At 37.8% G+C, this 14,706-nt stretch overlaps 1 protein-coding gene across 3 annotated transcripts in view; it reads left to right on the top strand.

The window, feature by feature from the left end:
- Window positions 1–14,252, top strand: part of LOC122639229 — a 42,575-nt gene extending 28,323 nt beyond the window's left edge. For 2 of the 3 annotated variants that reach the window (XM_043832059.1, XM_043832053.1), the window contains 2 exons: window positions 13,014–13,130; window positions 13,310–14,252. In XM_043832059.1, coding sequence (XP_043687994.1) covers window positions 13,014–13,130; window positions 13,310–13,999 — 807 coding nt within the window. In that variant the 3' untranslated portion in view covers window positions 14,000–14,252. The remainder of the gene's footprint in view (window positions 1–13,013; window positions 13,131–13,309) is intronic. The other variant, XM_043832063.1, reaches the window with a different exon arrangement.
- The last annotated feature ends 454 nt before the right edge of the window (window positions 14,253–14,706 follow it).

Raw genomic sequence — 14,706 nt, 5'->3', positions numbered from 1 at the left:
TTTGCATAATGGTTCTTTCAGCCTAAGATTTTAGGCATGAAGTGTCCACCCTAGGGCGATTCGAGCCCTTGAATCTCATTCCAAAACCCCTCTTTTACGTTGAGATTCCAGTCAAAGTTTCAGACCTGAACTCTAGGTACTGCCAGAGTCACTTTGAGAGGTTTGTTTCTCTCAGTTGCACATCTTTAACACCATTAAGGCTTGAATTCTGTAGGGCTTTGGAGTAGAAACCTTCACCTGAAATCTTGAGCCCAACAGCAGTTGATTAGGTGAGCTTAGGCTGGTTTTGCCACTGAAGAGGAACTATCAAGGAAGAAGACGACTCTTCTTCATGATTCCTTCTCCCTTTAATTTTTTTGGCATTTATTGCTTTATTGCCAAGTATTCCCTTTCCTTCAGCTTTTATTCCCCCATGTCCCATACCTTATATTTGCTTCCAAGTTTGCCCCTAGTTAATAAATAGGAATTCCCTTTGAGCCCTTTCTTCTTTACTTACCTAACAGCCCTTAAAAAAATTCTGGTTTTTACAAGATTGCCATTGCCCTTCTATTATTTGGACTTTTGATAATTGGGTGGGTCTATAAGTGATCCGAGTAGGGTTTTTCAGACCCCGGATCCGCATCACCCAAGACAGCTTGGGTTGAAAATGTTTCTAGGAGATAATGGCCAGCTGGATAAGATCAAGTTTGAAGACTAATACAAGGAATCAAATTGAGTTATATTGGGTTATCTTATTCAGTTATTTCCTATGTAATAGCTAATAGGTTAGTCCTAGATTTTAGGGAATTTTATGCTATTGTGTGAGGGCTGTTAGATAGTTAGATATTTATTATAATTAGGATTTATTCAGTCTTGTAATTAGATACAGTTTAGGAATTAGTTTCCCACTAATATTTGGTGTTTTATTTATTTCTAGAGTTTGCATTAGGTTGTAATTGATTCTATAAATAAAGCACAAGGCTGAATACAGCCAACGATTTGAGGAGTAAAAGAAGTTGTTTAGCAACCGTGAGCTCTGTGAGATGCAGTCAAGTGGGAGAAATTCCTGAGAGGTGAGAGACTTCACGAGATGTGAGATACCTCAGGTGAGAGTGAGAGACTTGATCCATCCATCTATTTTTTCTATCTTCTTTCCTATCTTTCATCGATACCCTACTGCTGTTCTGCTATTTTTTGCATACCTGAGATCTTACAGAAGGTGTTTTGTTGCTGCTGGGAACCTCATTGATTCCTGAGCAGAGTATTTTGCTGTGGCTGCAACAGTTGTTAATCAGAGGATACAAAAGCCTCTTGCGGTTCAGTTTTCAAGGAGTTTTGCTGAGATTCTGTGTTAGAGCTGTTCTCTTGCAGCCTAGCCCCTCTACATTAGTTTCACAGTCATAGCTGTCTGTCCGGAATCCTAGGCTTGACATGTTACTTGACCAACATATTGATATTTAAGTTTGATAAGGAATCCACAACCACCTGCTTTACAAGATCTTCGAGGTCTTGATACTCGACCTTTCTTTAGGAGTGCTATGATGAATTCATTTTTCTAAAGTCATCTTTTGTGAATCAAGTTCATCCATCATCATTGAAGAATGCATGAGTTGTTGTTCTTGCCTGATTCAATGTTTGGATCCACTCAGTTGTAAAACCCCTTTTGCTGGCCATTTCTATTGGTTCCAAAAAAGAAGTGCTTAATGATTTTTTGCATCAGTACTATAGTTAGTGCAGCTTATTATTTTCTGAAATGCTTGGGTAAATATTAAAATACTAAAAAAAACAAAAAATAGATAATAAAGTTTGACAGAATTAAACTAAAACAAAATTTAAGAACCCTATGGCACATCATTTAGATAACATAAATTCATCATTTGTATTACCTCTAGGATAGCACATTGAACCCTAAAAATGAGAATGCTTCACTAAGATTGGAGTTGGAACCCTTTGATTGTCATAGACAATTGAGAGAGTGAGGATTTATTGAATTGAAAAGAAGGATCTCATCTGTTTTCCTTTTAGGTTATTAAAAGTATAGCCCACTACCACTAAAAAAGCTGCAGTCCAATTGTTAAAGATTCTATTTAAGGATCTCATCTGTTTTCCTTTTAGCTGAACTAATAAAGTAACTGAAACTAACTAGGAAACCGAAATAATAAAGGAAAGAGACTGAATTACAGCCTAATTAAGACACTTAATAATGAATAAAATAAAGAAATAGGACTCTAAATTTACTAACTAATATAGTAAATTCTGTCTTAATTCCTGTCCATATTTTGGCACCTTAAAAGCAGCCTAATACCGTAAAATTATGTTGGACCAAAGTCCCAACATGCATAGAACCCAACCCAAGGCTTATTTCAGTGGAAACAAGCCCACTTTTGCTGAATTATCTGCATTAGTGAGTAACTCAAATGCCTAAAATGAGCCTGAATGGCTGGAAATTGTGCTGGCTTTAAAACAAAATGCCAGTGAATTATGCATTTTGATTCTTGAACCAACACCAATATTTTAGCCAGTTCTGTTGAAGCACAATGAACTATATGACTATGAGGGCAGAATTATGCTTAGGAGTGAGAACTATCTGAAATAAATCTTAGGCTAATTTTTTTTGTCATTCAAAATGTGTTGTGGCATATTTTTCTGTTTATGCTATTTTTTTTTTTGGGATTTGAATAAGTACGTAGATAGTAGTTTTTAAAAAAAAAAAAATTAATAACCACTTTTATTAAAAAAAGTAAAGAAATGCTGCCAAGCAGTAATGCAAAAAGTATACAGCTTCCAAAAATTTAAATGTAAATGGTGAAATAGTATTGTCCCATGGGTCTGTTATTTTCCAAAGCTCACAAGACATCTATTTTGCCACATGGACGGATTATATGTCCATTCCAACTGTTGGATAGAGAGTACATGGTCTAAATTAGCCATGTGTTATATTTTAGAGTCTAATTCAATTAAATACCCCTTTTATGTATTAGCATGCATCTCGTGTTTGTCAATGCATGCGTACCAGAACTATGGCCATTATTGTACACTCTTTCAACTTTGAGTAGGAACAGATGGTTTAGATTGACAAAACCATGAAAATCGACGGGCTCTGGTCTGTCTAGTGGCTTCTAGAAATGTCACAAACACTTGTGACACCAATAACTATCCAATGTAAAAAAAATAAAAAATGAATGTCATCAAAATATACAACAACATAGCCTTATACCAACTAAATGGGGTTGGCTAGTGGCTACTTGGATCCTTGCTCTCCAATCAGCTCTATTTGAAGTTACATCTTTCTAGCATCCTTAGGCCTCCGTTGAACATGGCCATGCCAACTCAAACAACTTTCTCGTAGTTTATCATGAGTCGGAGTTACTCCCAACTCAGCTCTAATGTGTTCATTCCTTACTTTGTTCTTTGTAGTTTTGTCACACATCCATTTCAACATCCTCGTCTTTGCTACCCTTAGTTTATCTATATGATGCTTCTTAACAGCCCAACATTCTACACTATACATCATAACCTTTAAAGGAATACATCGAGCACACAACACTCTAGACGCACCCCTCCACTTCATCCAACCTATTTTATTTCTCTGAGCAACATCATTCGTTATGTCACCTTCTTTATTTATGATTGAACTCAGATACCTAAAATAGTCACTAGTGCAACTAAAGTTGCACACTGTATACTCTGTCTTTGTTCTACCGATCTTAAAATCTTTTGATTCGAAGTTTGATCTCCATAACTCTAACTTGGCGTTAATCTCTGCTTTTGTCTTGTCAACGAAAAACATACACTAGAGAACCTCATCTTGGATGTCTTTGGTTAGATCATGCATGATAACCGCTAAGAAATAAGGGCTGATCCTTGATGTAACCTAATTTTAATTTGGGAATTTGCTACCTTAACCCTCCCACAGTTCATACACTAGTCACCACCTAATGTAGTCCCAGATTTAAATACTCAAACTAGGAGCCAAATCAGGATCTTTTACCAAAAGATGATTTTTTTAAGGGTTAAAACAGGAGAAAAATAGCTAATTTAGAGTTAGGGTTTCTAGGGTTTTTAGGTTAGGTATTAGGTTTACTAATTCTTTGTCAAAAGGTGACTCAGTTTTAGGATAAAACCAGGAGAACAGTGGGACATAAATTTATATAACACATTGTGAAACCAAGAGAACAATGGGAACCAAAATATATTAGGTTAGGGATGGGGTAATAAAATAAATCATAGATTTTGTTAGTAGAAGAATTACCGCAAACCTCAACCATAGATTCAAAATCAAGTAGAACAATAATGGAGAGCTTCAAAAGAGAACCAAAACAAACACCTGGGTTTTCCGCCACAAGGTGTCAATCGGATCAAGCATCGATTCCTTCAGCGAATTACCCAGGCTTCTCACTGTAAGGTATCAATCGGATCAAACACCTATCCCACAAGCATTGATCAAACACAAGACAAATCTTCAATAAAGAGTAGCAAAAATCGTTTTCATTATCAAAATTGGTGTTCAATACTTGCCCCCTTTGCAACCTTATATAAAAGACTCAAAAATAGGCTCCTACACAAAAAAGAAAAGGCCTAATCCAATCCTTAACCTATTAGGTAACTTAACTGACTAGGAAACTGAAATAGACTCAAAACAGAGTCCTAATCTAGCCCTACTAAACACTTAAAAGAAACTACTAAAATCACTTAAATTGAACCATTTGATGCAGGTGCACTGCCTTTGACCGACCCAAACCCATTTGGGTATCCATTTGAAGATGAACCGGGTCCAACTGGGTCTACGGGTTCAGTAGGTTATTTAATTTATTTATTTGATACGGTTTTTATTAGTGAGTTTATCATGTAATCAAACAATAATCAGATTTTGAAGAATGAAATTAATTCGTTTGGTTGAAACTTCTTGTGGTTTGACTGCTCGTATGAGCCCCTCTTCTCCTCTTTCGTCTTCTTTCTTCTTCTACTTCCCTTTAATTTCATATTAATTACCTTCATTAAAAGATACCCTATTATGCTGATCTCAGCCCAGGTGTTGACATCGATCTCTACTGTTTTTTTCAGAACAGTTTGAGGTTGTAAAAAAACATCCCTGCGATAGAAATGATTCACTCTTCACAGCCTTGAGAGTTTGCTATATGTTTGAAGTTCTAATCAGAAATCAAATCTGAATCTAAGCTTTCAGCCAGATCTGTTTCAGCCAATCCTTCTTGGAATAGGTCTGATATTACTGGGATTCAGAAAGGTCTTGAGTTATGATTCATCGATTGAAGTCTCAAGGTATACTGAAGCCAATCGAGTGAGTTCCTTAAAATCAAATCTGGTTTTCCGCCTCTGGTTTGTGTTAGAGGTAGGAGACGGTACTTTCTTTCCCCTTTTCTCACGATTCTTGTGCTTTTATTTTATTTACCCAATTTCCATAAATACCCCTTCCATCCTTATTTCTGTTTGTCCCTATTTTCTTTTCTCTCATGTTTAAACTTCCATCTATTTACGGAATTGCCACCCTCCTTTTGGACATTGAGTTAGTTACTATTCTGCCACTAAACCTTGCATTTGAGTGTTTCTTTTCTTGGGTAGGCCCTCAAGCCACCCAATAAGGGTTATTCCAACCCGGGTCTGCATCACCATTGGTTGAACCGGTCCAATTTATGAACAAAAACACCAAAATAAAACTTATAGAACTAAAACAACAAATCCAATATGCAACCCTATAACTCTTTAGGTCCATAAAAGTGACCTATTACATTGGAAACCCATGGGATCAAAGGCCCAACATGTATAGAACCCAACCCAAACTAAGTATGGAACTAAAACAACTAATCACGTATGCAACCCTATTACCCATACCTTAGGTCCATAAAAGTTACCTATTACATTGGAAATCCATGGGATCAAAGGCCCAACATGTATAGAACCCAATCCTAGACTTATTCTTAATAAAACAAGATTATTTCGGTGATGAATCTCCATCACCACCCTATCATACATATCTTTAATTATGTCCATATATTTACTTGAAATCCTTCTCTTCTCTAATATATGCCAGATTAAATCTCTAGGGACTCTGTCGTAGGCTTTTTCTCGGTTAATAAAGGCCATATGGAGATCCTTCTTATCCTTTCTACATCTTTCCATGAGCCTCGTAAATAAGAAAATTACATCCATCGTGGATCTTCCTGGCATAAAACCAAATTGGTGTTATGACTTAGTAGTCTCTTTTCTCAAGTAGGTTTCAATAATCATCTCCCATAAATTTATAGTATGGGTCTTTAGTTTTATGCCGCTATTGTTATTGCTAGTGTGTGAGGCTCCTGCTACTGCTGTAAGCAGCCTTACCCCCGCTTCATGGAGAGATTGTTTCCATGATGGTTGCAATATCATCTTTATTTATGTGAATCGGTAACCATAATGCTTCTCCTCCATTCATTTGGCATTTTCCTTGTGCTCATAATCTTATTAAACAACTTGTTTAGCCAAGATAAACCACATATTCCTATATTCCACACTTCTGTTGGGATCCGTCTAGGCCAGGTGCCCTGTCTACTTTCATCTTTCTTAAAGCTTCGTTTACTTCAGAGTTCAAACACCCTAATTTTGTGTATATAATTATGACATGTGGCATCTTGATAAGTAGTGCGGTCTTCCATGACACTATTACTCCCTCCAAAGGACTTCATTTAGTAGGCTGTAGAAATACTCTTTCTAGCTCTCCTTGATGTCTTTATCCCTTATTAGTACTCTACCATCTTCCCTTTTAATACTGCTGTAAGCAGCCTTACCCCCGCTTCATGGAGAGATTGTTTCCATGATGGTTGCAATATCATCTTTATTTATGTGAATCGATAACCATAATGCTTCTCCTCCATTCATTTGGCATTTTCCTTGTGCTCATAATCTTATTAAACAATTTGTTTAGCCAATATAAACCACAGATTCCTATATTCCACACTTCTGTTGGGATCCGTCTAGGCCAGGTGCCTTGTCTACTTTCATCTTTCTTAAAGCTTCTTTTACTTCAGAGTTCAAACACCCTAATTTTGTGTATATAATTATGACATGTGGTATCTTGATAAGTAGTGCGGTCTTCCATGACACTATTACTCCCTCCAAAGGACTTCATTTAGTAGGCTGTAGAAATACTCTTTCTAGCTCTCCTTGATGTCTTTATCCCTTATTAGTACTCTACCATCTTCCCTTTTAATACATCTAACATGGTCGAAATCCCTACTTTTCCTCTCTCTCATTTTTTCTATCTTATAGATAGATTTTTCTCCTTCCTTTGTGCTCAAGTTGTTATAAAGATCTTCATATTTCTTTGCCCTTGTTTTCCCTACAATCATCTTTGCTTCATTTTTTACAAATTTATACCTATCCTCTACATTCTTAGTCCTATGCTGTTTCTTAAAACTAGCATTCGTAGTCTTAATGGATGCTTGAACCTCGTCTTCCCACCTCCAAATCTCCTTAGGGGCATGACGTTTTCCTTTCGATTCCGCTAGGACCTCTTTAGCAACCTTCTTATACACGTTTTATGGGCCTAAAGCATGGGTAGTAAGATTGCATGTGGAAGTTCTTTTATTGGGACTTAGTTTATTTTTAAGTTGTTTTGGGTTTATTCAATTGAACCTGTTCTATATTGTTCAATTTAAGTTGCAAGTTTTTGTTATTAAGTGTTTTAGTTGGGCTGGATTAGGATTCTATAAGTCCAGTTCTGTTTTGAGTTTGTTTCGTTTATTATTTTATTAGTCAATTTAGGTAACCTTTTTAGTGTAGGGGCCTATTTTTATGTTTGTAAGGAAGGCCAACATTGTACACAAATTTAATAAATAAATGTGCTGCTTTTACTGCTTTCTTCTCTATTGAAGATCCCTGGTCTTTGATCAAGGAACCCCTTGTGTGCGATCAAGGTAGATTGGTGTTTGATCCAATTGAACCACCTTGTGGTGTGATGCCCGGGTGTTATTTTCTGCTGTTCTTATTATTCCATCATCTTTTTTATCCATTAACATTTAAGTATTTTTATATTTTCTTGCAACTAGAACCCTACTTTCTAGAAGATCATATGTAGCACTTTTTTTTTGAGATTATGCAAACCAGCCGTTGTATTTTTGTGAAATTTGGATTTAATCTTAAGAATCCTATGATGTAGATCCACACACTGGGCTATAATATAGCTGCAGAAGAAGGGAAGGAGGGCAGCAGCTGAACCGAGGTCCAATTTTGGGCCTATTTGAGCCAGCCGGCTGGTTATGCAAGCTCGCATGAGCTATTTAATATTTCTAAGTTATTTTAGTGGCTTTAGTTTATTCCTAATACTGTTAGGATTGCTACTTATTAGTTATTTTTTAAATTCAGCAGCATTGTAATACTCCTACTCATAATAGGAGTTGATTTGCAGCTTTCCTAGTTTGATTAGAAGTTTTTATTTCAGTCTATTTAAGCAATGTAAGGCTGCTAAGCCTCTTTCATGATTTGATTAATGAAATTTTGAGTTGCCTTTGGCCTTAAGCGGCTGTGAGACACAGTGGGCGAGAGACCCAAGCCTGTGATAGGCTACCAATCTTGAGATTCCTTCCCCCTATCTGTTTTACTGCCAACTGGTCCTTGTGCTTGATTTCTGACTTTGATCTATAGTTGCTGCTGGTGTTTGCTACCTGATTCCAAGAGGGTTGATTACTCCTTCATCTCATATTACATTCCTAACATCGGGTATGATAAAATCAGAGTTTTATTTTAGTTCTATTGAACCTGCGTATGCTCTGTTTTGTTCTCTATTTCATCATATAGTGTTCTATCAATTAAATCTAATTCCCATACATCCAGTTGCACCTAAACTTTTGGATATCAGAGAGTATCCCTAGGATAGCAGTCGATCCAGGTTTGGTGGGTCTTCTGGGTTTTGGTTATTGAGTTTAGGTTTTAGGTTTATTGTTGATCTAATTACTCCCTAATCAGACATCTGATCTGTTTCAATATTTGGGGGTTTGATGGGACATATTAAGGATAGATCCCGATCTGAAGTTGGGGGGAATCTGGTTGGATTTAACTTCAGTTTGATTGTTCTTCCCAGATTTCTATCCTGAGTTGAGATTTTCTAATTACTCTCAATCACTCTCATCCTCAAATTTGCATGATAGAAACAGGCAATAACTTTTATATGAATAGAAACCAACTTTTGTAGATGAAATCCTTCATTAAGAGCCTACAACAGGCAGTTATCATCCCAATCGAAAAAATACCTCCTTTTCCATTGATATAAAACTAGGCCTCCATAACAATTAGTTGCAGCAAGGGTGGCTGCACACCTGAAAAGAGAAACCTACAGAGAGCCTATCAAAATACTGGTGGAGAGGATGCTAGTACTGATGAAGAGAGCTCTGATACCATGTGATAATATCAAAATAAGTTAACCAGTACTAACATCAAGGAGGAGGAGGATACCAAGAAGAAGAATGGAGGGCAAGAGAGAGGAGGACTATCACTGGTATAGAAGAAACAGTCCATAGAGTATCCTACCTTCCACATTACTTTTATAGATAAACATTCTGAATAGGAGTAGGAGTTTACAATAGCGAAGAGTTGGATAAGGAATAGAAAAGACTAACTTAGTGATGCAATCCCAGGGGTTGGAAACCCTAATTGGATCGCTTATGGGCCCACTCAAGTGTTAGATAAATTCAATCACAAGCACTAGTGGCAAAACAGTAAATAACTTGAGGTTTTATAATAGGATGGCTTATTGTAATTAATCTGATGTTGTAAAGGAGTGGCAGAACCGTAATTTAATGGAATCTACCACAAAAAGAGAAACAAGTGAATGGTCTATAACGTGTTAATAAGAGGAGTATACTTGGAATGGGACACATAAGATGAGAATAAACAGAATAGCATCAGAGAACATGTGGTTTTTGTGTAAATAATATGAGTTGTCCTTGCAATTTTAAAGACTTGTTATGTCTTCTTCAACCTTGCAATAACACGCTAGAAATAGAGGCGGTGAACTGGAGTCGTTCCAGCAGAGGAAACTCCCTCATATGAAGAGGATTCTCCTTGCAATTTCTGGAACAAATCGCAGTGCCAAGGTCAGCTGATCTCAATGAGAAAATAGCCTCAAAATTCTGCTTGCAATTGATTGGTGAGATCTGAAATCAGATCTGGCAGTAAAACAGATTCTGAACTAGACTTCGAAGCTTTCAAAGGGAGAAGTATCTGGGGCCAAGATTCGGGGACTACCATCGCCAGTAGATGTGCTTCCTTCGATCCAGATTTTGGAGCCAATTGACCAGGATTGATAAATCAGAAAGGCTCTCTTTTGATGCTTGATCTGTTGCAGGTTTTAGCATCAAAGCCAGAGGTCTTAGAAGATGTGAAAAAAGAAGAAAGAAGATGGAGGAGGAGAAGAACAAAATCAGAAGAGGGGAGAGAGGTACGCACACCCAATGGCAGCCATAGGTTAAACCCAAAATAAAATTTATTCAAAATTCTCCATCTCAATCGTTGGTTACAGCCAAGTATTTAAAGGGAGCAATTGAAGACTCCTACTCTAAAACTGAAACAAAGAAATCCTAATTGAAACAGAAATGGACTCAACTGAAACAAACTTTCACTCAAACTCTACTTCTATTTATGGCTGAAATAAAGAAAATAAAATAATTTCTAATTTCTCCGATGCCTAGCTGCATCACTTAGATAGACTAACTACTACCTAAATCTATCACCTAATGCAGATCACAATGGGGACACTCCCCTTATTGTGGTTATGTTCACACACATGACTAATGTACCCCCGTGGTACATACTTTAACACCCTCCATTGATTTCTACTTTCTATTTTGTTGAGTCTGCAAATATGAAGCAACTATTAAGCACTCAAAGGTGCTGTAGACGTTATCAAGTTTCTGTTCATGTTTGAATACCAGTCCATCAAGCCTAGCTAAGGAGACCTACCGATCATACTTTTCTTCCTAGCAGCTCTCTGGTTCTGGAGATTTTCTACAGAAAGCTCGGGGACTTGTAACTCCAGATCAAGTCATCCATTCCAGCCCATCTATTTCCTGGAACTGAAGTTGTTTGATTCTATGGTGGCTGGCATAATCTTAAGACACTGCTCGACATTGTGAATAACCACAGTACCTTTGCTGTTTACCTAGGCTTTGTATGGTAACACTTCTGTTTTTTTTTTAGTGTTTTTGGGTCCGGTATACTTTTATGTGTTTCTGTGTTTTTTGAGCGTTTCTGAGTCATGAAATGCTGTATGGTATCCCCAAAAAATAAAACATTTCTGAAATTTAGAAGAAACAGAAATCTGTATGGATCGCACTTAACAGAATTATTTCTGTTGTTTACCAAAAATTATGTAATTGGCACCTACACCATGGCTTTTGTACTTATAATTTTGCTACAAGCAGGTAACAAGATATGATTAACTCATGAAATGGAGGTGTATAACTCTGGAATATTTGGAAGAAGCAGTCTTTCAATTTTCTCTTAAAAACTCCGGTATTTGTCCCAGTTTCAAGGATCACTGAAACAGACATTCCATAAAAAATAATACAAAACCTGGTCCTATTACAAAAGCTTAGGGAAGAATAGTAAAACAATATAGAAGAACTACAGAAAGATAAGATAAACTGGAGAGAAATTCTTACAGCAGAGCATGGCTGAGAAACATAAACGGTAAGGCCAGTAAACAAAGATCAATGAAAAGGCGTAAATCACCTTCCAGCTGGCTCTCAACACCAAAATATCATGTGACCAGTGCACCAAACAAGGACAGCTGCAAATTAAAATCCTCTACAGTACCGGCGGGGTGGCAGTGCACATCCGACGGTACAGCAGAGGCCATGTGTGCCACATGGCCTCTGCTGTGCCATCGGATGCGCACTGTCAACAAATATACACATTGGTTCAAGGGTATGGCAGCTGACACAACAACATCAGGATAAATTGTGAAATACTAAGAATAAATGATCATTCTACACTTTGTTTTACCTGGTATCTAGTGGTTCAATTGATGACAGAGCTGTTGCATTATTTCCTGAAGAGGCCCCTACTGTTTCTATTACAATCTCATCAGATTTGCAAGATGGATAAACTTCTCTAACAATCAATTCATCAGAAACAATACACAACTTTTCTGGTTGAACTTCACACTCCCATAACAGAGTTCGATTAGAATCTGTAACAGCATCTGCTTTCTGCTCTTACAATTCAATGGAGTTGAAATAAAACATAAACAAATTAACCCTTCTAATTCATACCTTGGGATGAGGAGCAGAGTCTCGAAGTGCAGCAAGGGTCGTGCGCGAGAGAGAAGATGGAGAGGGTGAGGGTGAGTTCAAAAGATGGAGAGAGAGAGAGAGAGAGAGAGAGAGGATGGAGAGGGTGAGGGCGAGTTGAGAAGATGGAGAGGGTGAGGGCAATGGTCGTCGTTCCTGCACAGAAGAGGTGAGAATGAGAGTGTTTTGCGATTTTAGGTTTAGTTTCACCAAATGTTATGTTTTTCTACCAAATTCCAATATTACCCCCGTTAACTTAAGTCGGACTGTTGTTTCTCTGAAAATTGGTAGAAGTGTTTCTACCAAGTGAGAAACACTAATTTGGTGTTTTGCAAATGTGTGCTGAAAGTGTGTCAAGTGCCGGTTCGTTTAAAAAAAACAAAAAAACGAACCAGACTTACCATACAGTTTTTAGCGTGTTTCTATTCCAAAAAAGCGAAAAAACACTAAAAATGCTTAAAAAGAATGTTACCATACAGAGCCCTACTGTCTAGGTTTTTCTCTTGTTTCACTTTCTGGGAACTAGTGATTCTTTGTACTTCTATCAGTGTTGGACGATCCTATTGTGGACAGGGTTGATACTTGATAGTTACCTACTAGAGACCTAGCTCTACATTATTTATCTCTTAGTTAATTTTTATTTATATAATTTGCTTTATTACTTCTTGCTGACCTCAATTTTGTTTTTTGATTTGCACTACTGGAATTATACTATGCGAGGTAGTAATTAAAAGTGGAATCTCATCAATGCAGGTTCGTTTCACTGTTTTGGATGATTGCTTGCCCTTGCCGGAGGAAAAATTCAAAAAAATCATCAAGGATAACTACTATGGGAAGAACAAATTCAACTGCCAGCTGAACTCTGAGCAGGTCAGTTTTTGGTTTCCTTTTCTGTGTTGCTTTTCGTTGCTGCAACTTCATTAAATAAAATAACTAATATCCAGAGTTAATATCACTAGTAAACTTGTTATAATGGGTGACCCATAATAGGGGCTTTCCATTGATGAAAATTCTTATCTCGAGCAGCCTCATGATATGTTGGTCAATAGGTGAAGAACTTGTGCAAGCTTTTCCGAGCTACTACCAAGGGCGCCAAGTCAAAACGAGTTGGTAGACCTAGCAGACGAGAAGCCCGCACAATTGCGGAAAGGGGCAGAAGTAGGTGGCCAAGTCAAGATGATGTGAGGCGCTCTCCATTGGGTCGGAACTTTCCGTACCCAGAGGCCCCCCGCATGTATGAAAGAGAGGTATTTCCATCGCCAGAACGAGGCAGAAGTAGATGGCTAAGTCATGATAGACCAAAGCACTCTCCTCCGTTGGGTGCAAACTCAGTGTACCCAGAGGGCCCCAGAATGTATGAGAGGGAAGCATATAGAGTGAGGCACTCTCCATTGGGTCGGAGCGCACTGTATCTGGAGCCCCCCAGCATGTATGAAAGAGAAGCATATCCACCTCAAGCCTTGCCACCACCTTTGCTGCTGCCACCACAGCAGCATCCCTATGCCCATGAGAGGCCTTTGGATATGGATTATTATAGGAGGGAGACACACCCTGAGCATCATAGTCAGCAGGTTTTTGACTTGGAGCCTAGACGCCGGGAGATTACTGAATATCGTGATGGCTACAGCGTGTACAGGCAACCTCCTCCGTACAATGCTGATTCATTGTATTCTGTGGCCCCACCACCTGCGTACCAGCTTGTGGCTCCCCCAACCCAACCTCCCCTATATCGTTATTAGGGTTTGCACTTGATTAGCGAAAACTTTGTATCCTTAATTGTCCTTGGATTTTTGGGTTTATATACTGTTGTTGGTTTCTTTTATTTGGCGCTGTTTGCTCGATTATCTGGGCCAGCAGCATTAGCTCGAAATATGCCATAGTTTGACCTGACCTCAAATTGAATGACTTTTTGACTTTAAGAAAGTAGTTGTTAATGTGTGGTACTCAGCTTAGATGTGCAATGCAGGTACTTTTTGGTAGGACAATGCAAAATGTACTGGTGGTCAATGAATTATGACAGTGTAGTTCGTATATGCCAACCATTGTTTTTATTCTTCTTCCGAATCTTCCTTGCCCTTGCTCACTCTAAAGTGGTTGGTGTTTTGAATTTAAGGTTTGTTGTAAGCCCCTCAAGTTATGAGTTTGGATTGGTTGTTGAAGGCTTCCAGATGAACTTTGGTTCTGTGATTTTTTCTTGGTCTTGGTTGTATACTATAGTTTTCCTTGTTGACTTCGTTTTTTTTAACAGATCTTTCTTCTGGTTTCGTGCTAGGTTGATTTCTTGCTCTCAATGCTTGTTTTCGATTAAAACATAAGGGGACTTCACTCCTCCTTGACTAGGAGGTGTATAATTCAAAATGTGCATAAACAAAATCCTGATATATACTTCTTTGTGAAATGAAGTGTGTTTCTCATCATTTCACTCTGCTTCCTAAATTTTTTTCAA

This window comes from Telopea speciosissima, chromosome 1, assembly GCF_018873765.1.
Source record: "Telopea speciosissima isolate NSW1024214 ecotype Mountain lineage chromosome 1, Tspe_v1, whole genome shotgun sequence".
NCBI classification, from domain to species: Eukaryota; Viridiplantae; Streptophyta; class Magnoliopsida; order Proteales; family Proteaceae; genus Telopea; species Telopea speciosissima.
Note: the sequence above shows the minus strand (reverse complement) of the source record. Positions and strands in the feature narration are given on the sequence as shown.